The 21,804-nt window shown below is 40.9% G+C and overlaps 1 protein-coding gene across 2 annotated transcripts in view; it reads right to left on the bottom strand.

Annotated features, from left to right (window-relative positions):
- The window catches only part of tln2a (talin 2a), a 93,649-nt gene that overhangs the window by 13,396 nt on the left and 58,449 nt on the right, over positions 1 to 21,804 (bottom strand). For both annotated transcript variants that reach the window (XM_051379408.1, XM_051379409.1), the window contains exons 17-43: positions 21,317 to 21,525; positions 20,150 to 20,248; positions 19,162 to 19,329; positions 18,118 to 18,252; positions 17,628 to 17,787; positions 15,536 to 15,702; positions 12,915 to 13,043; positions 12,087 to 12,200; positions 11,781 to 11,894; positions 11,067 to 11,201; positions 10,488 to 10,616; positions 10,193 to 10,295; positions 8,947 to 9,155; positions 7,663 to 7,782; positions 7,235 to 7,432; positions 7,002 to 7,141; positions 6,348 to 6,441; positions 6,049 to 6,138; positions 5,796 to 5,918; positions 5,544 to 5,687; positions 4,583 to 4,744; positions 4,150 to 4,290; positions 3,855 to 4,036; positions 2,380 to 2,512; positions 1,656 to 1,757; positions 1,232 to 1,402; positions 966 to 1,112 (exon numbers count right to left, since the gene is read on the bottom strand). In XM_051379408.1, coding sequence (XP_051235368.1) covers positions 966 to 1,112; positions 1,232 to 1,402; positions 1,656 to 1,757; positions 2,380 to 2,512; positions 3,855 to 4,036; positions 4,150 to 4,290; positions 4,583 to 4,744; positions 5,544 to 5,687; positions 5,796 to 5,918; positions 6,049 to 6,138; positions 6,348 to 6,441; positions 7,002 to 7,141; positions 7,235 to 7,432; positions 7,663 to 7,782; positions 8,947 to 9,155; positions 10,193 to 10,295; positions 10,488 to 10,616; positions 11,067 to 11,201; positions 11,781 to 11,894; positions 12,087 to 12,200; positions 12,915 to 13,043; positions 15,536 to 15,702; positions 17,628 to 17,787; positions 18,118 to 18,252; positions 19,162 to 19,329; positions 20,150 to 20,248; positions 21,317 to 21,525 — 3,818 coding nt within the window. The remainder of the gene's footprint in view (positions 1 to 965; positions 1,113 to 1,231; positions 1,403 to 1,655; positions 1,758 to 2,379; positions 2,513 to 3,854; positions 4,037 to 4,149; positions 4,291 to 4,582; positions 4,745 to 5,543; positions 5,688 to 5,795; positions 5,919 to 6,048; positions 6,139 to 6,347; positions 6,442 to 7,001; positions 7,142 to 7,234; positions 7,433 to 7,662; positions 7,783 to 8,946; positions 9,156 to 10,192; positions 10,296 to 10,487; positions 10,617 to 11,066; positions 11,202 to 11,780; positions 11,895 to 12,086; positions 12,201 to 12,914; positions 13,044 to 15,535; positions 15,703 to 17,627; positions 17,788 to 18,117; positions 18,253 to 19,161; positions 19,330 to 20,149; positions 20,249 to 21,316; positions 21,526 to 21,804) is intronic.

The following is a 21,804-nucleotide window of genomic DNA, read 5'->3' as shown; positions in this document are numbered from 1 at the left end:
TTTATCAGACCTGTGATAAGTCTCACTCTGGAAGGCGAGGAGGATGTAATTATTAGTTGATGATATTCTGTTTGTACTTGAGATAAAAAAGTTTTCTTGCTTCACACCTTATGTGTTTGCCAATAGTTTGACTGTTAATTGGAAAGCTGGTCTAAAGGCCCCAACGCTGGCTGAGACTGGCCGTGTTGTCTTCAATTTTCCTTTGCTTCGATGGCTTGTGATGTGTATTAATATGCTAATCAGTGGCTTTTTATGGTGCCTTGGAGACACTGAGGATTGTAAAAAGGATGATAATCTTAATTAAAAAATAATGACTGTTTGTACAAATCCTGGAACATCCTGGAAAAATATTAAGAAAATTTGCTGTCCTGCTAGTTCCCCTGTGCTCTCTATCAACCTTTAACCAATTCATTCCACTGTTTTTTTCCCCCAACAGTATTTAGGCTCTTTCCATTGTGGCCCTTGCCAAAACAAGGTCCTTTCCGCTACATCATTTTGCCAACTCCTTAAGATTATGCTGGAGTGGGAATGTTGTTGTGTAGTCTCAGGCGACCACAACTTTGTCCTCACTTCATTTTAGTAATTGGTTCAGCAAAAAGTGGAAAAGGAAAACAGAGGTCTTTTCCTGGAGCTTGAAGGCAAGCACCTCTGTTGGGCCACACAGGGCGGACCGAGTCTCAGAAACAGGCTCTTGGTACATGGAAACTTACATTTTTGGCAGGGAGGAAAGTAGAGCTTGTGGTGAATTTCATACATTTGGGCTGTTTTCTCTGTGCTTCTTGAAAAGGGTTTAAACTAGTTGTCCATGGTGAGAGGTACTGCAAGAGCGTAGGGGTATGCCTAGGAGACAACTGTCTGTAGCTTCTCTTAAGTTAAGCCAGAGTGTGAATTAATTGACAGTCCAGGCAAATGGAAAGCTAAAAGCCATGTGTTCTAATCACCAGTGTTTGCCCAGGAGCACTCACCTTGGCCATGGCCTCTGCGATTGAGTCCACCATTCCTCCCACCATTCCCACTTCACTGGCAGCTTCATTCAGGGTCACCATGATATCGTCAACCGCCTCCTTCATGAGCTGAGCTGCCTCTGCTATGGCATCATGGGTATGGGACGCCTGTGTGAAATGTGACATCAAGACACAAGCACATATTAAATATCACTGTCCTGATAATCCTTCCGAGGAAGAGCAGCAACATATAAAAAATAAAAAAGCATAAAGTGAAATAGTTGTACCTTTAGATTTCCTCCACCCTCCTTGGCAGCGTAGAGCATCTGCAGCGCAGACTCAGCCAGAGTCTTAGTTTGGTCCAAGAAAGTCATCTGCTGCTGGTGGTCCTTCAGCTTGGATGCCACACCCACAGAGGCCATGATCAGTGGCTCAAAGTAACGAGCCAACTGGGTCACCTGAGGTGCAAAGGTTTTTAATGAGTTCTGTGAGAATTCCTCAATGTCTCAATTACAGCAAATGCTACATTTTCAAAAGGAGAAGAAGAGTGGGAGAGATATTGCTGCCCTAATTAGCACAATACTCATTTTGTCCAGATACCCACTCCTAACATAGGGAAATGCATAATACTGCTACCTGTTAAAAAAAAAAGTATTACTTTGTTGCTCCAGCAGTATTTAAGTAAAGTAATTAACTCCCTGCCCTATATACCTTGTGTCCTAGTTGGGAAGCTTCGCCTCTGGCAGCGGTGGAAACGGGGTCAATTAAGTGGCCAATTTCCTGCACAGTGGACGTCAGCTGCTCTTGTAGTGCCTAAAGAGAGGAAATAAAAAGAAATTAGTTTTTGTCTCGCTTTTTATGGGAGACAGAGGTATATTCAAATAAGTCAGCTAGAACCTGCTAAAAAGCAGGGAGCCAAAGAGGGAAATCTTTGCCCGTAGCTACTTTAGCTTCTAATATGTGAGCTTAAACTCTTCATAACTCTACAAAACTGGTGCAAGTGCGAAAAACTGCTTTGAGATCAGTTCTGCTTCATGCCAATCTCAGGTTTTATGGCCTAAGGACCCAGTGGGATCCAAACTGTAGGTTGGCTACTACAAGGGTCAACAAAATACTGCATTGAACTGCAGAAAGGTTTTTAGATGACATTCAATCCCAGATTTCTGCCTAATGAGATGTTTGTGACCTAGAACACACAGAAACCTAATTAAAACCACCATTAATAGATCCATAATTTATCAGAGAGTGACAAAAAGCAAGGACTAGAAAAAGGAAAAAAACATGTGACTGTAAAACTGACTGAGAAAAACACAGAAAAAAAGTGTGCGATGGAGATGAACAACCAGACCAGACAAAAAGAGACAAATGCAAACAGAAAAAGATACCAGCTGGTTGTCTGTGGAAAATGTCGAGTCATTTTCTGATGGTTGCTTACCTCCAGTGAGATGTCGTCCCTGCTGGGTAAGTTCTGGCTGACTGCTGCCAGAGAGGCCTGCTCAATGTCCCGGATACATTTGTTGATGTTATCAATTGAAGAGTCGCACTCCCGCTGGCCGGGGGCTTTGTCCCTGAGAATGAAATGGGAACAGGAAAAGAAGAGACACAGAAAGCAAAAAGAAAAAAAAGAAAAAAAGGTTGGAAACAGAAATTAAAGTAAAGTTGAAGGATGATGTATAGGGGGAAAATTGGGACAAAAAAGTCGATGAGGAGGGGACAGAAGAGAGAAGGGGAGACAAAAGAAGTGCAAATGTTAACATAACGAACAGAATGTCTCCTTAACAAATTTTCTACTGGTTCCCTCATCTCATTGCTGCTCAGATCACAAATGCTGAATTGTGGCCTGCAGTGTATCACTGCACAGGGAGATCAAGCCGGGCAGCCAAATTAGCACCGAAGCCTCTGAGGGGTTGGGGGCACCGGCCACACAGGCAGAATGAGTTTAGTTAAACCTCCATTTCCATGCATGACGGTACACTGAAGGTAAAACTAAAATAAAACCTCATTGTTGCGTGTAATGAGAATAGGTTATAAGGTTGGCTTTTGCAGGATGGAGTCCATTCCTATTTGTGTTCTTTGGCAGTGCAGTGTATCACTGAATGCTATTAAAGGCCTGGGCCAAACTCCAAGAACTCGATTTGCAGTCTAAAAGGAAGACTGTGATAAGGACATCAGAATTGAACATTAAGCTGGCGGCGTGTGAATGCTAACATGCAGATGTTCTGAGCCAAGCAGAAACATTAATATTCAGTGTGTTTGACACTGGGAATTAGTTCCTCATGGGCATCAGTTTTGTTCTGATCAAGGTCAGGTACAAAAGGTGTGAAAGGAGATTAAAAATGTAAGCTGTGGAGGTACAAGCATTTGTCACGCCTTGGTACAGCATTTGGGCATCCTCTCTCAACTACGCTGCAAAAGTCTCACAAGCATTTTATGAATGCACATTGATAAATGGAAGTGAAAGTTATTTTAAAAATAAAACATAATTCTAATTTTAACATTAGTTTTAACAGTAGTTGTACATTTTCAAATACCCATAATCCTCTTTGTGCATCCAGAAATAGTAATAATCACTGAAGGGAAACAGAATACAGTGGTGTTAAAAGGATTCAAATTATGATGTTTCGGTAACTTCCTGGAGTTTCCACTGGTTGCCTGGTAACCTCAAGATGACAACAAGACCAAGAAACTCTCTGCCACATAAATCCCTAGTAAAACCACAATATGTCGGTCACAATATGTTTTTGTGCTAAGCTTGCCAACTTAATATGTATTGTACAGACATGAGAGTGGTATCGATCTTCTCACCTAACTCTCAGCAGAAAGCAAATAAGCAAATCTCCCAAAATGCCAAAATATTGACCTTCATATATTGTATTTGGTCACCCATCCCATTGATTTCCACTCACTAACCGGATGGCTGTGATGAGACCCTTTATGGAGTCGGACACTGTGCGGGAGTGACCAGCCAGAACAGACCAGGTGGGTGGGTCTTTGGGGTTGATAACCAATGAGCGTGCAGTCTTGAGAAGGTGGGTGGAGCTGTCAAGCATGGAGCGTGCCGAGTGGAGGATGGGCTCCTGTGCCGCAGAGCCCTGCAGAAATTACAATATAACTTATTTTCAGCATATTTGCTATAAAACGTCTATTGATATAATAAAATAATGTAAAAGCTGTCCTTGAATACAACAAACACTAATGGCCATACCTCGCGGCTGATTTGAGCTGGGATGCTGGCAAACTCTGGGTTGGAAGCAAACGTTGTCAGGTTTTCCACAGCCTCGATTAGGGGAGCCGTGGCGACTCGACACTTGTTCCTGTTCTCCTCCGAGAAGTCTCCATCTAAAGCCTAGAAAGGGACAGACACGGAATATGAAGGTGCATTGATTATTAAATCAATAATATTATTAATCTGATTAAACTAGAGTATCTATTAATTTATCTAATCCAAGAGTCAAGAATCAAACAAAGCATTAACAGAAATTTGCAAACAAATACAAGAGGACATGAATCAAGAATGTTTCACAATTAACTCAGAGGATTCATCAGAATTATCCCACATCAATCACGAAGAACATCACTGGCGTAGTCAAACAGGGGACGGAGCCAACCTTTTGACAAGACTGGCAAAGAAATCCTACCTTGATGGTTTTGACCAAGTTGGCGGTGCTGTTGGCCACCTCCTTGGCAGACTGGACAAAGTGCCTCTTGGCAACTGGGTTTGTTGTCTTGGAGGAGGCCAGACGGCAGGCGTTGCACAGTGCCGAGGTGTGCTTAGCAACAATGGTGGCTGCAGAGAGCACCTGCCACATTATAAACAACAAAAAGTTCAATCAGGAACAGATTTTATATCAAATAAACTGTATCAAGAATCATCCCAGTGTCATGCGTATGTGTAAATCATCCAGCATTTGTACCACATATGTCTGTGTGCTCAAAGATATTTACTATTGTACTAGCATGCATCTCCCCTCATCTCTGGTATCGCCTAATGAGTTAGAAACTGACTGATGTAAGAGCCCTGTGGGGGCCAAAGAACAGTCTAGTCTTGAACAAAGAATGTTGTTGAAGTCAATAGAGGTAATAATAAAGGTAAATGGAGGAGTTTTAGACCCGCTGTGAAGGCTTCTGACTACACAGCTGGACACTTCTGCATCAGGTATTTGCAGAAAATATACAATTTTGTGAGCAATAAAACTTAGTTTTAAGATCAACAATAGTTTGAAAATCGGCATCTAATTTTTGTTAGGGGTTTAAGTAATAAATTGACTTTTCTAAATCAACAATTCTATGTCTCACAAGATATTTGCCTCATTTAAAATGTAGAATGTTTATAACATCAGCATAAAGAAAGGATTCAGGGATTTTTAAGATGAACATAATAGGAAATCTGCATGCACTCTGAGCATTAAAACAACCGTTTATCATAGTCATATACTGTACCATTTATAAGGCTCAACACTCATCCATGCAACACTCTGACCTGATAATAAATCATACTGTGGCACCTCTTCGAGAAAAATGTAGATACCCATCTTTATCATACTGCCAACACCTAAACCTGACAGATTGCTATACAGAGAGTATTGTAAGTGCATGTACCTGGGAGGGACTACTGTCTGGGTCTACAAGATTCTGACAGGCCATCTGGATTGCCTGGTTGGCTTTGGCAAACTGGATGGGATCCACCAACCCCTGGTGCCCCGCCTGACTGTTGGGATCAGACACACCCACCAGGTAGGAGGACTGTGGGGAAAAAAAACAACAACAACTCCCATCATCAGCAACAAGAAGGCAATATGAGCTTTTAATAGCTACTGTACAGTGAGGGTTGCTTCTCTCCGCATTCTGTACCTGTCCTGCAGCTTCCGTGAGGCCACACAGGGCTTTTGAGGCTGATCCTATGCAGTCTCCAAATGCGGTTACATCCCCAGTTTTGCAGTTCTGAGAAATACCTGCCATAGACTCTCCCAGGACCTGGACAAAACAAAGGGACCGGCCAGAAGAACAAAGAGAGAAGGATGCTTAGGATGCTAAGCTCTGCGTGTGCACAGTGCTTGTTTGTTTTTTGTTTTTAATCACTAGGCTGCTTTACTTGAAGACCTACCTTGGAGTTCTCCATCACACTCTCGATGCAGTCAAAGTAGGAGAGGTCACTGACTGGCTCGTTGGGATTGTCCAGCATTCCCCTGACAGCCTGAGAGATGAGTGAGTGGTATGAGTCTTTCACTAGATAATATTTCTGAGGTTATTTATTTTCACAAATTTCTCTCTGGTTAATTCCAGATGAGAGAATTAGTGCAAATTATTATTTCTTTGCGTACTACTCAGATAGACCATGGTAAATAAGACCCCCATTGAGCCTTTGTTGATATTATTGCTGATTGTTCCTGTTGTTCTGTTTACCTCCAGCTCTCTCAGGGCATTGTCACACTCCTTCTGGCCAGGAGCCTGCTGTGTACACAGTGTGATCAGCTGGTTGATGCTGTCAGTCACTGCTCTGAAACAAGGAAAACAACAGAAAACAGAACAAATCTTTAATACGTGTGTTGATAATAAGTGTTTGTGAGCATGCTGGCTTTGACATATGTGAGGACATTTACTGGAGGTTTTTGTGTGCAAGCCTATGCAGAAAATATTAAAAATTCTAAATATTTCTTTCAGTATGTCCTTTTGAAATAAATGCCATTTTTGCTTCTTTTTTTTAAAACTACAAGTGAGGTTGGCAGCGGCAGTCACCACCATTAAAGCCTTTAATGACTAAGATGACAGATGACTGAATGCATTTTGCTGATAACCTGCACCTCATAAGGAGACACACTTGCCTTGATGGATTATATTACCACGGTTCAATATATGATGAGTGAGTTACTTACTGCTTAGTGGTTTTAAACAGAACTGATTCCAGTCAAATACCAAATTTGACTGTATCTTAACAACAACAGGAAATACCTAGCACTTCCAGGAAAACAAATCAATATACTACAATATATACACTATGTAAAAAAAGCATACAAATGTTTAGGTGAGGAAGTGTATGTATGTAGCTAGTTGTGGTACCTTGCAGCAGCAGCCAGCAGGTTCTTGGCATTTGCTGCTGCGGGGTCTACAGACAGACTCTTAGCTGCAAGCAGCAGTTTGCTAGAGGCCATGGAGATGTTCTTCAGGTTCCCAATCACCTGCACCTGGTCATCCTTTTTCTAAAATGACACAAACTCATAACATTACAACATCATCAAACACACATCAACATGACTCAGATGTTCTTGTAAAACCAATTTAACAAGACCAACCTGAGTGTGGCCTGCCATCTCGATACCAGCATCCAGGAACTCATCAAAATCTTGGCTGAACTTTCCGGAGGCCACCGCCAGCTGGCTGCTGGAGCCTCTGGAGGCATGGACCACATCGCCTGCTGACTGGTTCAGGTCTGCTGCCGTTTGGTTCAGCTCGCTCTGGGCCTCCTGAAAGGACTTGGAGGCTGGTGGGATCTGAACAGCAGACACAGAGAGGGAGGGTAAGCACCAAGATAAAAAACTGTAAAAAAAGATTATTAACTGACCAATTCAAAACCTACCGCACATATGTAGCAATTTCACTTTTAACTTGCGTGCGTCATTAATCTTAATACATTTATCAAAGATCTTTTTGCTGTGGGGCAGAAAAAGGCATGATGGTAATTTTGCTCGCAGAGATGTGGTGAGTCACAGACCAAACTCACAGTTTCAATCAGCAGCTTCTTGCTGGCCTCCCCGATGCACTTGAGAGCCATGTCCACATCCTTCTGGCCTGGCAGACAGTTGACGCAGTTATTCAGGGAGTGAGACACAGCCTTGGCCACCTGGAACACACAGCAGGTTCACAGCAGACTGAGTTAGAGGGACCAGGTTGCGTTTAAAAGGCTGAAGTCTCGCAGAATAATATCAGTACCATTTTACTCATTTTTTTTCCCTTTTCAATATCAATCTCAATGTCTGCACGTCCTCTTTGTTCATGCAACCAATTACAAATTGGGTTTTCAAATCAGAGAGGCCAGAACAGAAGCACATGACAACATGAAAGCAAGCTTAGATGCAAACAAGAGGCAGTAACAGTTTAAAAAAAAAAAAAAAAAAAAAAAAAGAGCAGCAGAGGCTTTTAAATATAATTTCATATCCCATAGCAATTTCAAATGACAAAGTACACTACTTAAATTAGGGTTTTTTAAGAGATAAAAAATATGTATTTGCGATTCCCTTAATGAATTCTATACATTGCTATTGAGAAACATATGTTAATTTTGTGGAGAAAATTTGAGGAAGACAAGACATTAATAATCAAAAAAGGTACTTGGCCTGTAAACATGCCACCAGGTTTATTACAGATGTCCCTTGCTATATTTGACAGGTGTTTACTTTCATGTATTACTAAGCAGATGCAGATATTCATCTGCCTCAGACTTTGTCCACAAGAAAATCTTAAACAAAATACATTACAGAGCTGACTTTCCTTTTCAAGTTTACATGGCTGCATGTTTAATTTCTTACAGATAAGACATCCTTAAGGATTCAATGACTCCTATGAGATGTTAAGCATCATTAAACTTTCTGTTTTAGTCCAAATTCAGACTAATCCAAGGGTTCTGAGTTAAAATACTGAGGTTTGATGTATAATGTATTCAAAATTTAACTACAATAATAAAACATTCATGAAACATATATACACTGTATGTAGTGAGAAAAATATAATATAAAATAAACTGTTGGTTGTGAATCAGCGTAAACAAAAGTCTCATGGACGCACAAGCTGAGAGTATATTTTTGTTTTGACAACCTGCAGAATCCTGCAGAACTGTCTTTGCAGTGATATTTGATGGTGTGAGCTTTCAAGGCACTGGTGCTGTAGTCTGTCAGAAAAACAATCTGAACCTTCCAGCCTGGAGCATCAAGAGCCACCCGCATTTTTAAAAAGGACAGACGCGTAGAATAGTCTCCATACCCCCCTGAGCAATGTTGAACCGTCTCACCTGCGCCAGCCTCTGCTGACTCTCAGCGTCTCCGGGGGAAATCAGTGCCTGCTTGGCCTCATGAATGAGAAGTGCTGAGCCCTCCATAACATCACGAGCCGAGTCCAGCATGGCAGCAGCTGCCATGGGGTCTGTGGTGGAGGCAGCGACACCGCGGGCAGCCTGTGCCAGTGTTTTGAGGGCCTGAGCTGTCTCCCTGGCTGCTATTCCTACAGAAAGGATCAGACGTAACAGTACAGATGTGACGGAAGTATCTCAGAGACACATATATAATTTATACATCTATGACTCTTCATCATAAATCCTAAACAATGACATCCTATTTGAACTGAATGTTTGTTTAATGCATAGTATTAAGTAAGTATTAAGTATTTTCTCTATCCTGACAAATGTGTTGCAACAAGCAACACAGACAAAACTTAATTTTGTCCAAGGGGGTATTTGCTGTTGAGGGAACAATAAAATGTCTCATGAGAAATGTGATTTCTTATTTACAACAAACCAGCTGGATGGGATACAACAAATTATGTATATTATACACATATTATACATAGCAGTTAACAATTTTACTTAAGGAGCATAAACCAGGTTTCAGCTGATTACACTATAAAAGGTAATGAAAAGTCTTTGGACAACACATGTTTACAACTGAAGAGGCAAGGTTAGATTTAGATAAAAATCTTTTCAATATCTTTATTCACCTTGCTTCACCCCAATTCACCAGATAAAGCCTATTAGAGCACTACATGAGATCTGGGTAAAATATTAAGTGACTTTTGATGCTGTATATTGGGTAACTGGATTATTCAATCGCATCAAGTAGCTCAAATATTTTAAAGTCATGTGAAAAAAGACAAAGACGCCTTGTGCACACTATGTACTGCAAAGCAAAAGATGTTGGTAACTGCAAGACGAACGGTCTTAAAAGTGTTTGTAGCTCGTAAAAGTGTAAAATCAAGGATCTTCTATTAAAAAGAAGCTGTGGCTAGACATAGTTAAAGAAATCTTTGTAATGAAAGGAGCAAACTTCTTTAGAAAATGGGAGAAAAGGACTGCCTATACTACAGCGGAAGATGACACTACCCTCCTGTGAATCCCCTTTGAACAATAATGGACTGATGTTCTTCCTGTTTTTCTCTCTTTACTTTTTATGGATTTGTGGATGTGAAAGACCATTATGGTGGCATGAGAGGAAATATTGTGCAGTTTGGAACTGAAAAGAAGTCAGTATATCGGCAGTACCAACCTGTGTAGTGTTCATTTCCTTGAGCAGCACATGTGAGCAGCTGAGCCATGGAGGATCCCACTGACTTAGAGGTGCTGCCCAGATCCTGAGCACACTTCTCCAACTGGAGCAGAGGGAAAGGGGAAGTGAGTAACTAAAAACTAAATATTAGGTTGCAAACCCATTAAACTCCACTTCAAGCATGAGTTGTTGGTAGCCAGTATTGTTTGTATAGCTTAATGCAAGTGCCATTTTTCATGCTGTCTTCAGAAGAATGAATCCTGAGTCAGTCTCATTGGTCTAAAACATCTCTTACCGATTCCCCGGGTAGTGGTTTCAGCTGGGCATTAACAGCAGCCAGCTTGGCATCTTGCAGCTCACTTCTCAGGGTCTGGATGGCAGTCAGCGCAGAGTCAATCTCCATGGGGCCGCAGGCTTCATGAGCCTAGAGAATAAAAGGAAGTCTAATGTCACTCTCAGTTCACATTGTAAGTAGACAGAAATATATTCTGTTGTCAGTTTCTGCTCGTTATAAACTCAAACAGCTGCTATACACTAAACATATCTGCTTCAAATCCTGTACTTGTGGCAAGTGTGTCAGACTATTGTCACATATCAACTTAGGTGACTTGATGTGACTCAGAATTTAAAAGACTTTAAGACAGCAGTTTACATGCATCTGATGTGGACTAAGAAGTAAAAAACAACAACTCAAGAACTGAACACACTTTGTTGACATGAATTGTAGTCTTTGCCATTATTTTAACCATGCAGCTTATTATGCAGTGTCTTTCTGGAATGATGTAAATGTACTGGGTTTGTTTTTGCATGTAGTTTGCATATGAAATGTGACTGCCCGCACATATGCAAGTGCCTTTGTGTTTCTGTGCTCTACCTTCTGTGCAGACGTCCTCAGCTCAGCCAGGCACGTGGCCAGGTTCTTGGCACACTGACCCAGTTGCATGGCTGCAGCCTGATCTGTCACCGTGGGAACAGATGACTTGGCCGAGGTCACCATCTTACTACCAGGCTGCAGAGTGGAAAATAAAAAATAAAAAAGAGAGACTAAAATGTTTAATAAAAAAGATATTTTCCCTGAGAACATTAAGGAACTGCCTAGAAAAACTAAATGTTGCTCCAGGCAACAACAAGGCACAAAGGTTACATTATGTGGTGGTATTTGTGGAAACCCCACAGTCCTGCATCAGCTTTAAAAGTGTCACTGAGACATTAAACACATAATCCCATCACACCACTGCTTCTTTAACTGCCTGCTTACACCAAAAAGAGGTTACAGGCCTATTTTTAAAAGGGATCCCCACATGGCAGAAGCACTATTTATACTCTGTTCAACCTGGTTCCCAATGTAGGACTGAAGTTACTCAATTTGAGCATGGGGACATATAGTTTTTGCAATGATGAGGTGAAAAATGGTAGGGCCATAGAGAGAGAGAGAGAGAGAGAGAGAGAGAGAGAGAGAGAGAGAGAGAGAGAGAGAGAGAGAGAGAGAGAGAGAGAAAGAAGAGAGAGAGAGAAAGAAGAGAGTGAGAGTGAGAGTGAGAGTGAGAGTGAGTGAGTGAGTGAGTGAGTGAGTGAGTGTACACTGCACCTGTAGGAAGTTCTGGCTGGCAATGATGAGTGCTAGTTGAGCACTGAGGTCCTCTGGTTTGGCTTGGCTGCCACGCACCCCCTGGACGAGTTGTGGGATGTGGTCTGCCACTGCCTATACAGACACAAAACACAAAAAAATACAATACAATACTTTCCAATAAATCATCGAGCAAGCGATTTCAATCGTGACAATACAATGACATTAAACAGCAGAGGGAAAAGAAAAATAGTGTGAAGTAAACAGCAGCAAAATATCCCCCCCCAAAAAAGAAAAAAGAAACACACTGTACTATCAGCACCTCACCTTACAGCTCTGCACCAGCTGCTGGTGAGCAGCAGTGTTCTTGTTGGAGGCAGCAGCATTCTGAGCAGCAGCGATGGTTTGTGTGGCTGCAGCGGCAGCCTGCTTGGCAGCATTCTGAGGAATATTAAAACCCATATAAACATTCACGTGTAGAATATGAATAAACAGCAGCTCTCTGTCTCTGTATCAGTCTCTCTTCAAGTGTCCATTTAAAGCAAAGACTTCTCAGTGTTACATCTCCGCTATTGAGTGTGGCTATTAAAAGACTACTGTCCAGTTTGTGTATTTCCCAACAAGATGATAAGCTGAGAGCATCCCTGTGAATGCAGGCTGCATGAATAATTTATTAGCAATAGTATATCTTAATGCATATGAGTAGAAATAAAATAAAAAGCATAAATAAAAGTTTGGTCCTCAATGTTCAAGTTTAATTGAAGGTAAACAGTACAACTGCGCATTGTAACAAACTATAAAAGGAGAAGGGACTACCCAACTCGTTTGGGCAATAACTCTGAGGCAAATGAGTCCCTTTCGATCCAGTTTGAAGATAGATCACTATTTTTCCTATACTATTCAAAAAAAGCAACCACAAAATAAATCTGTCCTGACATGTAATGGTAAAAGACATCCTGCTGCTGAAATCAAAATCTAATACTCACTGATCTTTGATGCAGAGTGATGCCTCCACTTATACTTATCCTAATGTTTGGTACTTTAGAGATGGTGACATTTACTGTAAGACTGGTCTTGGTGTGAATATCATGATTTTTTGTAAACATTTTCAAATTCAAGAGGAAATGCCCTCTTCCAAGCTGTAGCATTACTTACCTCCAGTCTGTTAATCAGTTTCTTCTTAATAGCATTCTGAGCAGCAGCGTTGGTGGCCACACGCAGGCCCTCCGCAGCCTCCCTCAGTCTTTGCTGCTGGTCCTCATTCTCTGGGTATGCCGCCGCGCCCTGAGGACACACGCGCACACACACAGATCAGCAAATACGGTACACAACCGCTAAGCAGGAAGGGAAAACAACTAGTATGACAGTGGGAAGAAATGAAGAAGAAAAAAACAAGGCTGAATGATTTGTTAACAATATTCCCCTGACTTTCTACAATCTTTAAAATGACTATTTTCTTTCATTGAAAAGCATTGTCATTCCTGAGTGACATGTCAGCTCTCATCACATCACACACGTACTGAGATGAGCAGCAGACACACCCACACAACAGCCATCAGCACATACAAGTAATCTTAGAATATCCAATCAGTGTACACAGACTTAATCACTGCACTCAAACTCAGCTGCAGCTGAGCAAGTTGAACAATCAGTTCTTTTGTTGACGGCTAAATGTCAATGAGAGTGTGGTTTATTCATATCAGCAAGCAGCTCTTTCTATCTTCCCATTTATGAATCCAGCAGCACAAGTTAACTGGGTTCTGTGGAGACCAATATCACTTAGCACCTCCGTGTCTCCTGCTGTTGGAGAGAAAGCTAAGCCTGCAGCCATTAGGTTAATTAACTGGGAACTCGGTGGCTTCACCTGCAGCTGCACAGAGAGGTGTGTGTGCTGCTGAAAACCTGAGTCATTAAGGTAATGTTTAACCCCACAAATGCCACTGGCAGAAGTTGCCACAGACACAGATATCACTATGAACAAGGCCTAAGACATAAGTGCCTTCAAGTAATTTCAGAGGTTGAAAATGTTTTGTTTCCTTTTGAGACTTCATACAACATTTGACTGAGCATTAATCACAGTAAAATGATGATGTTGGTGTCAAATCAGTGGAGTTTGCAGCTGTCATCTGCCTGCTGGCAACTGCTGACACAATTTAAATTTAACAGCCAATTTGCATAATTATTAAAAAGTGCTGATTTCCAGTGAAAAAGGCAATATCTGTTTTACAGTGATACAATACATGTACAATAAGCATCTTGCTAAAGCAAATCATGACCTGATGTGGGCTTTAAAAAAATAAGCATAAACACAGTCAGCTGTAAAATATACAGTCCAAAAACTAAACTGCACAAGCTCAAATCAATCAGTTACCAAGGCAACGGCTGGCTGAGGTCTCAGCCTCCATTGACACAGATAAATGTACAGCTGTGACGGCGATAAGTCTGGCATCAAACTCGACCATCAAACCAGCTGGAGGGCGTCATTTAATTTCCATGGTGGAAGTGGAGAGTTATTAATATCAGTGTGTGATTCTGTCGACAGATAATGGGACTGATGTAGAGAGATGGCAGATAAATAGTTTGGATAGAGGAAGATGGGATGAATGGCAAAGCTAAGCCTTCCCCTGCAGCAGTCTGGGAGGAAAAAGTCTGATGTGCTCTTAATCATGTTATGCTGAAAACTGTGAACTGGATGGTGAATTTAAATTCTGTATGGATTATAATATTTAAAATGTCAACCTTATGATTTTGTACCTATTTGACCAATTATTCTCTACTTCTAACCCTTCATAGGCAAATTCCTGGCCATTGCTAAACAGGACTGTGAATTCCAGTTTAATAAAACTGTCCATGTTTACACTGATATTCAACATTATGCATACTGCCAGCAAAGCAGCATTTCTCTTATTTTGTCAGTTTAATAAAGATTTAACGCAACAACTTTGAAATTACAACTTTGTTCATGTATATTTGAGCTTAAAGAGAGAAGAATTGGTGGCTAGTTGCCTTCAGTATCTAGTAAAGGATTGTAGCAATCATAATAGTAATTATATGACAGTAGAAACAAAAATTAAGTGCAGTTTATTTGAGGTCCCTGTTGTGGTCTGAAAGAGGTGTCAGAGACACATCCTGCAGCTGCTACATATAGAGTAAATCATTGAATAACTCCAAAAACTGAAAAGGGATAACTTTTCAGGGTCCTACTACATCATTAATTAATTGCTCTGATTTAGAGCTTAGCAAGAATGTTGACCATGTTTTCAGATGTTGACTTTTGGAAAAAACATAAAACCACTTTCAGAAACACACCTCGGGATTCGGATGTTTTCAAATTAAAGATCTGTCCGTGCAATACATTTTTATTGAAGAAAGTTTTAAAGGTCATCTTTTTTAAATAAAATAACTAAATTACAAACAAGACTAAGGAGAATCACTTCCCAAACTGTCATGTCATCCTTGGTCTTTTGCACACGCACACATACACCACTCTTGGGGTGTCAGCTTCTTTCCCTTCTGCTGTCACTGAAAAGGTCACCCAGTATGTACAAGCCAGCCCTGTAGATTTTTATCTGGTTTTAAGAAATGCCACTACGCTGATTAAAACCAAAACTTTTCACCTTTTTTTTTTTTTTTTTGGGTGGGGGGTCCCATGCATATATGAATTATGCATGGACTAAAGCTTGTTTTTACACCAGCCCTGCTGTTTGAGTTGATATATAAATGCAACATTACAAACAGAATAAATATTGCATGCTTCATGTCTCAACGCTGCTCACCTTTGCTGCCTCCACCATCCTCGCGGTGGCGTCTGCCAGCAATTTAGCAGCTGCCAGCAACTTCTTTGAATTGTCAACGTCCACCTCTGCCTCCGCATCCGACCTCATGGCATTCACCAGGTCTGAGGTGGCCTGAGCCAAAACCCGAGCCTGACGAACCATCTCTCCTGAGGGGTGATAAGAGAGGACAGAGGAGAGAAAGGTGACAACATTAATGGATGAATCAACTTGTTTTAACTTAACTGAGTTTATAGTCATGAACAATTTGGACAAAAAATATAAATAAAATCCATCTTTACTTCTTTCTTGCAATAATAGTCAAACTATGCTTGGTGACTGCTTTCTCTTGTGCAAGTTAGAGATAATGATGATGATGCAAGCGATGCAATGCTGGAAAACCTTAGTGGAGCAGGTAAATAATTCCACAAACTGCATTCATTTTGAATTTGATACCATTTCATTTTGTGTCAGCAAGATACATTTAAAATTTGCTTTTTAAAATTACTGATAGTGACTGTTTGATGTCGTAAACATCTGCAACTGGTGGGACACCAGGGAAACACCTTTGTGACAAGTGTGGCTGGATTTCTTGATAACACAATGATAACACCTGTAGGTAAAACAGGTAGGTGTTTTTGACTCCCTCTGAAAATATACTCTGTTCATCAGGCTAATGAGGTAAGACAAAAGAGATAAGAAAGGGATTTGGGTCTATATTCTCTCTGTCAAAGCAGACCTGGCGGACCTTCAAAGCTATCTGGTGGTAAGCCTCTAGAATTCATGTGAATGTATCAGCTGATCTGCCAACATTGCACTACAGAGGGATTCACTGGGTTTTTTTTCTCTTCACATTTGATATTTGTACCTGAATGCCAGGTTTGACCTCACTTGACACATTTGACACCAGTTCAAAGGCCGAGTTCTCCAGCTATTTCATGTATTCAGGCCCTCAGCAGAGCAAACTGCAGTTCTACTTGTCTATCAAGCCAATCAATCTGGCTAAGATGGCCGCTGGGCCGGGACTTTCTCTTTGTGTATCTTCCAATCTGTCTGTCTTCCTCTGCTGTCAGACTTGTTAACATCACTGTCAGCTTTTTTCTCTGTGGCTTCACCAGAGCTGACAGGGGTCCATTCAAACCCACCATCATGCAAGTCTCTCTAAGGAGAAGCTGGGATGAGGCATGATGCGCAGTCAGACATCTACTCAGAAAGCAGAAACTTTAGAGCTTTTAAATCAAATTTAAAACTTAGATGAGATATAGTTTATGTGATTTTGTTTTTAAAGCAAGATATTTGGCCCAACCAGGTCAAAGTTAGCCACATTTTAGATTGAATTTTAAAGCATGAATGGACCAAAAATTGGCCCGTGGTCATACAGAAACTCTTTGATGGGTTGCATATAGAACTATGATGGGGCAGGCTGGTTTTTGGTTGAGTATCAGGCAGAGCTTGGTCAAACCTTTGTCAGGTGTTGTAGGTTTTGGTAAAAAATAAAATAAAATAAAATAAAATAAAAAAATCACAATAGGACTGGATGATAATAACAAAACAAAAATCACAGAACTTCTTACAAACCATCAGCTAGCTTGTACTTTTGTTAATTTCTTGGCTTTTATTTTTGCCCTGATTACCACATTTCACTCAAAACTAAAGCTGTCTGCCTCATGGTGGCGCTAAAGAAAAAGGCAAGAGGATCACAGAAGTCATTAGGCTTCATCCTCTGGGGAGCATGAATGATAAAAAATGTCATGACTATCCATCCAATAATTGATATTTCAGTCTGGGGACGAACTGACCTACTCAAGACAGACATTGTCATCCTTAGAGCCATGCATGGCTAATAAAAACGTCAGTGAAAGTTGCTGGCTGTGGGTTGTACTTTCCTGCTAATCAAAAAACAAATGTTCACTTAAAGGGTAATTAATTAATATGCTCCTTAACGTAGGCACCATCCAGAAGTACTTAATCACAAACACAAATTCATTAATTTCAACATATTTCAGCCTTTTTCTGTATTTTTTAGCTCTTGCCAAATTGGATGCACAATTGTATTTCCTGATTTTTCTCAGCTTTTCGTCTGTTTTGGACTCACCTGCGTCTCCCATCGAGCTGAAGATACTCTCAGTGACGGTCATAATGGTGTCTGTAGCCTGGTCATAGCGCCCGATAGGCTCTCCCCTTGAGGTGTACTGACGAACATGTTGCAGGAGATCTCCCAGAGCCTGACTCACCACGCTGGCGGCTGCACTCACCTTCAATACAGGAGATGCACATCATCAGCATTAGTGGCTTGTTTTTTTAAGCTGCATTATTCCCAGCTTCTTATTCCATTAGAGTGGGGAGAAGCACACAGGACTCATTATCTTCATTGCTCCTTAAGCCGTGTGTTAATACAAACTAAATACCCTCAATAAAAAAAGTCTGGATTGAGGATCAGTATTCTGATATAGTAATAGTGTTCTCTAAATAAGTATTTTCTGGGTTAAACTTGTGATATGCCTTGTTATTTTCTGAGACAAAACTAAAAATGATACATGGAACCAATGGAGTTCAGTGCACCGCTGGTCATTAATCAAGCTGACCTGTTTGAGGAGCTCGCCATCTTCTGTGGCTGAGAGGCAAGCCTGGACGCAGCTTTCCACCGAGCGGTCCACCAGCTTCCCGGCTTCAATTAACTGCTCCTGGCAAACCGGTGAACTGATGGTGGGACTTACCACCTACAACAATAACAATGAGACAATGAAAAAAAAAAGTCCAATGTGAAGAGGAGACAATGCTATTATAGCCATTAAAGTCAGCAATATGTGGAATGTCAAACATTAGAGTATTAAAAAATGTCCAAAGTAATTTCCATCTAATTTCTTATAACATATTTTACATTGGAATAAACACACCGCTAAAACACTGTTTTCGTCATTAAATTACAAATCACATTCCACAGAAAACAGAGGACACAGAAAAAGGAGAGGAAAAAAATTATTTGAAAGCGATTCAGCAGATGGTTCTCATCACGCTGCCATGCAGAGAGGTGAGGATTTGTTCAGTAAATGCAACTATTCAGATTGGGAGCCAGGAGGGCATTTAAACTAATTAGAGGCATGTGGGTTGTACAATTAAAGATGTGCAAATATGATGAGGGCACTGGGTATTTAACATTGCCTCGCTGTATCCAAAAATACTTATTTAGCTACAAAAAAATTGTAGGTTATTCAAATATTTGTAGTAAAAACTCAATTTACCAAACCCCACTGTGCAGTCTACTCATGAGAAAGCAAAGTTGTCGTTCATTTAATCAAATAGCTTTAATAATAGCTTACCAAGTGATATCCTTACACCAAGTGTAATATTCAAATCCGAGACAGAACTGATATAATAAATGGGGAAACATTACACCACCAGCGCATCATTTCCAAGCATTTGCATAATATCCACTGAATTTAGTTTTTGGGAATTGAGTGCATATCATACAAACACTGATATGATGTGAGTGAGTCATTTAGTACAATGAGTCCCATATTTCATGCTTGGTTGCAGTGGTGAATGTTCAGCACTGCTAGGGTTTTTTTGGTTTTTTTTGGACAGATTTATACAGATCATTTGAATGTATTGCAAACATATTTTTGTACCTTGGCACATGCTACCAACTGGGAGGTGGACAGGGCACACTGGGTGGCAGCAGCAATGACTCGGTTCTGAAGCACGGGGTCCTCTGCAACCTGGGCCACATTCTTGGCCTTAAGCACCAACATGGCGGCAGCATTGGCCACTGCTTTAGCCAAATTCATCAGGATATCCTAATGGGTGTCAGAGATGCACAATATTTTTATCTCATTCTCTTAAACAGATGAACAATATTGTGGCATTTGGATAGCGCAGATGAGGTGAAATTATCATTAAATACAGCTCTCTAAGAGTTCTAAAACATATACTTAACCATAGAAATCTAATTTAAAGGTCCAGTGTGTAGGAATTATTGGTATCTAGTGGTGTAGTTGTAGATAGAAACTGCCTCGCTTCACTAGCAGAAACTACGGTGGCAGCGAAACATGCGATAAAACGCAAACACCCCTAGCTAGAGCCAGTATTTGGTTTGTCCCTTCTGACCTTCTGTATAAACATGGATGTTCAACATGAGGAACTCCACAGAAGGCGACCCGTGGTGATTCCAATACAGGTACCCTATAGTCATACCTTTGAATATTAGATTACATTTATGCAAATAGAGCCTTCTTAATGTTACAAACTGCGCCTTTAAGGACAGCATATCTCATCTAATTAAAAAAAAAAACACATTTGCCAACTGGACATCTGTAAAAGTCAACATGGCTGGAGAAAAGTTGTGTTGCTTTGCTCGCTGTATAACCTCGACAAACATTGTCTTACAATAACAATCATGGTTCAGCCAAGTATGAGCTACATGAAAGAATAACACAAGCTTAACACCTAGAATAGCATTCACTTGAAACAAAAACATCTAGCTAAAATATTCCCTCTATATTCCCCTGGTTACAGTGTGTTTTTGATTAACTGAGTGGAAGCTCCTCAGGACTGAGTTTTCTTTGAACAGCACTCAGAGTGTGGTGTTGATGATAAATGGAAGGGGTGCAGCGTTACCTGGAACCTCTCGTCTGTCTCGCTCTCTCCAATCTGGCGCAGAAGGTCTCCGCTGGCCTGGCCGATGCTGCCTGCTGCTGTCAGCACAGTCTGTCGGGGCTGCACACACACATACACACACACGGAAAAGCATCAGGATGTGAAAATGCATTTAGACACCTGGCTGGGAACTGCATCATCTTGCATCTTGAGATACAGCATGGCTTCCACTTAACCTATCGAGTGTTTTACTGTGCTGTATGCTGCATATAAAAAAATCATCAGTGCCATTCTGAGTTAGTCATTTCTAAAACAATATAATATTGCAACACTACAACACCGTTAACTCTAACAAACGACCAAGATCTCTTCGTCTAACTCGCCTACAGGCTACAAGTCATCTTTCCAACTACTTTCATGCATAATGCACAAGTGCATGGAGCTCAGGGTTGTGCCAAAGCTAGATAGGTCTGTGCATTATGCAGATTACCAGCCAACAACTGTATAGTACATTAACTTCTGAATGATAACAACAAATTCCTAATAGACCTCAGTGAAAACATTACAGCTCTGCAACCCCAGCAGATGCAGACTACATTAGCGTGAGTGAATGTAGTGTCATTTCTAGTATTTTTTAAGCAAGTTCTGTTTCCATAAAGGGACAAGATGCCTGACATTCAACCTAGCCTCACTCTGAGGTCTTTATTTAGACCGACCAGGACAATTCAGTTAGCTGAAAGCTGGACTGCAGAAGAGGATGTTAATATAATTAGGTATAGTTTTTGGAGGACCAGGAGAGATGCTGCATCATTATGGGATGATACACTGTCTCAGAGTAGAGCTGCTTCGTGGGAAACTTTTTACGCTGTCAATTTGGATCGAATAAAACCCAACTAAATACACACATAAAATCTGGCATTTCAAGTAACAAATGGCGAAAAGTTTGCTTGGCTCAAATCCAGAGTCAGGCTTCACTTTCACACATTATTATCCATTGTGTGGATTTGGTTTGCACTCAGTATAGTGTGCCATGATTGTCTTCAGTTTCTACACTAATATCTCCCATTATGTCCTTCAGACTTAATTTGCCACATTGGACTTAAATTCTACTGTACAAAAGTACAGTAGAAAAAAAAGACTTAAACGACATAATGTCATTATCTCAGGGTTTGAGGTTCTTTTGCTCACCTCTCCAGAAGCCGGCTCCACGGCCTTCAGCAGGTCAGACACGGCCCCGGCTAGTGTCCGGGCAGCCCTCATCAGATCATTACCTCCGCCAACGTCATCCTCCATCAGCGCAGCCAACAGCTTCACACCCTTTGACATTTCTGTCAGGTTGGAAGAGATGGTGGTGATGGCGCAGCCCACTGCGGTGTAGTCTGTGTCAGTTGGATCACCTGAGTATGGGGAGAAAGGAAAGAATTAGGAAGGGCCATCAGGTAAATATAGTCTTTGTCAAACAGAGCAGCATGATCCAGTGAGTCTTCTTAAGATTCACTGACCAGTCTAGGGTTAGGGTTAGATGGTCTATCCATTCAACCAAGAGTCAAAAATATTTGCCTTTAATGGAGTAGAAACTGCATAAACAAATCTGTCCATTTAAGAACAGGGAAATAAGCAGGAACAATTACAGAAATGTATCAATCAGAGTGGCACAGAGCCAATATTCACCAAAC

The sequence above is a fragment of the Dicentrarchus labrax genome, unplaced genomic scaffold (genome assembly GCF_905237075.1).
Source record: "Dicentrarchus labrax unplaced genomic scaffold, dlabrax2021, whole genome shotgun sequence".
NCBI lineage: Eukaryota > Metazoa > Chordata > Actinopteri > Moronidae > Dicentrarchus > Dicentrarchus labrax.
Note: the sequence above shows the minus strand (reverse complement) of the source record. Positions and strands in the feature narration are given on the sequence as shown.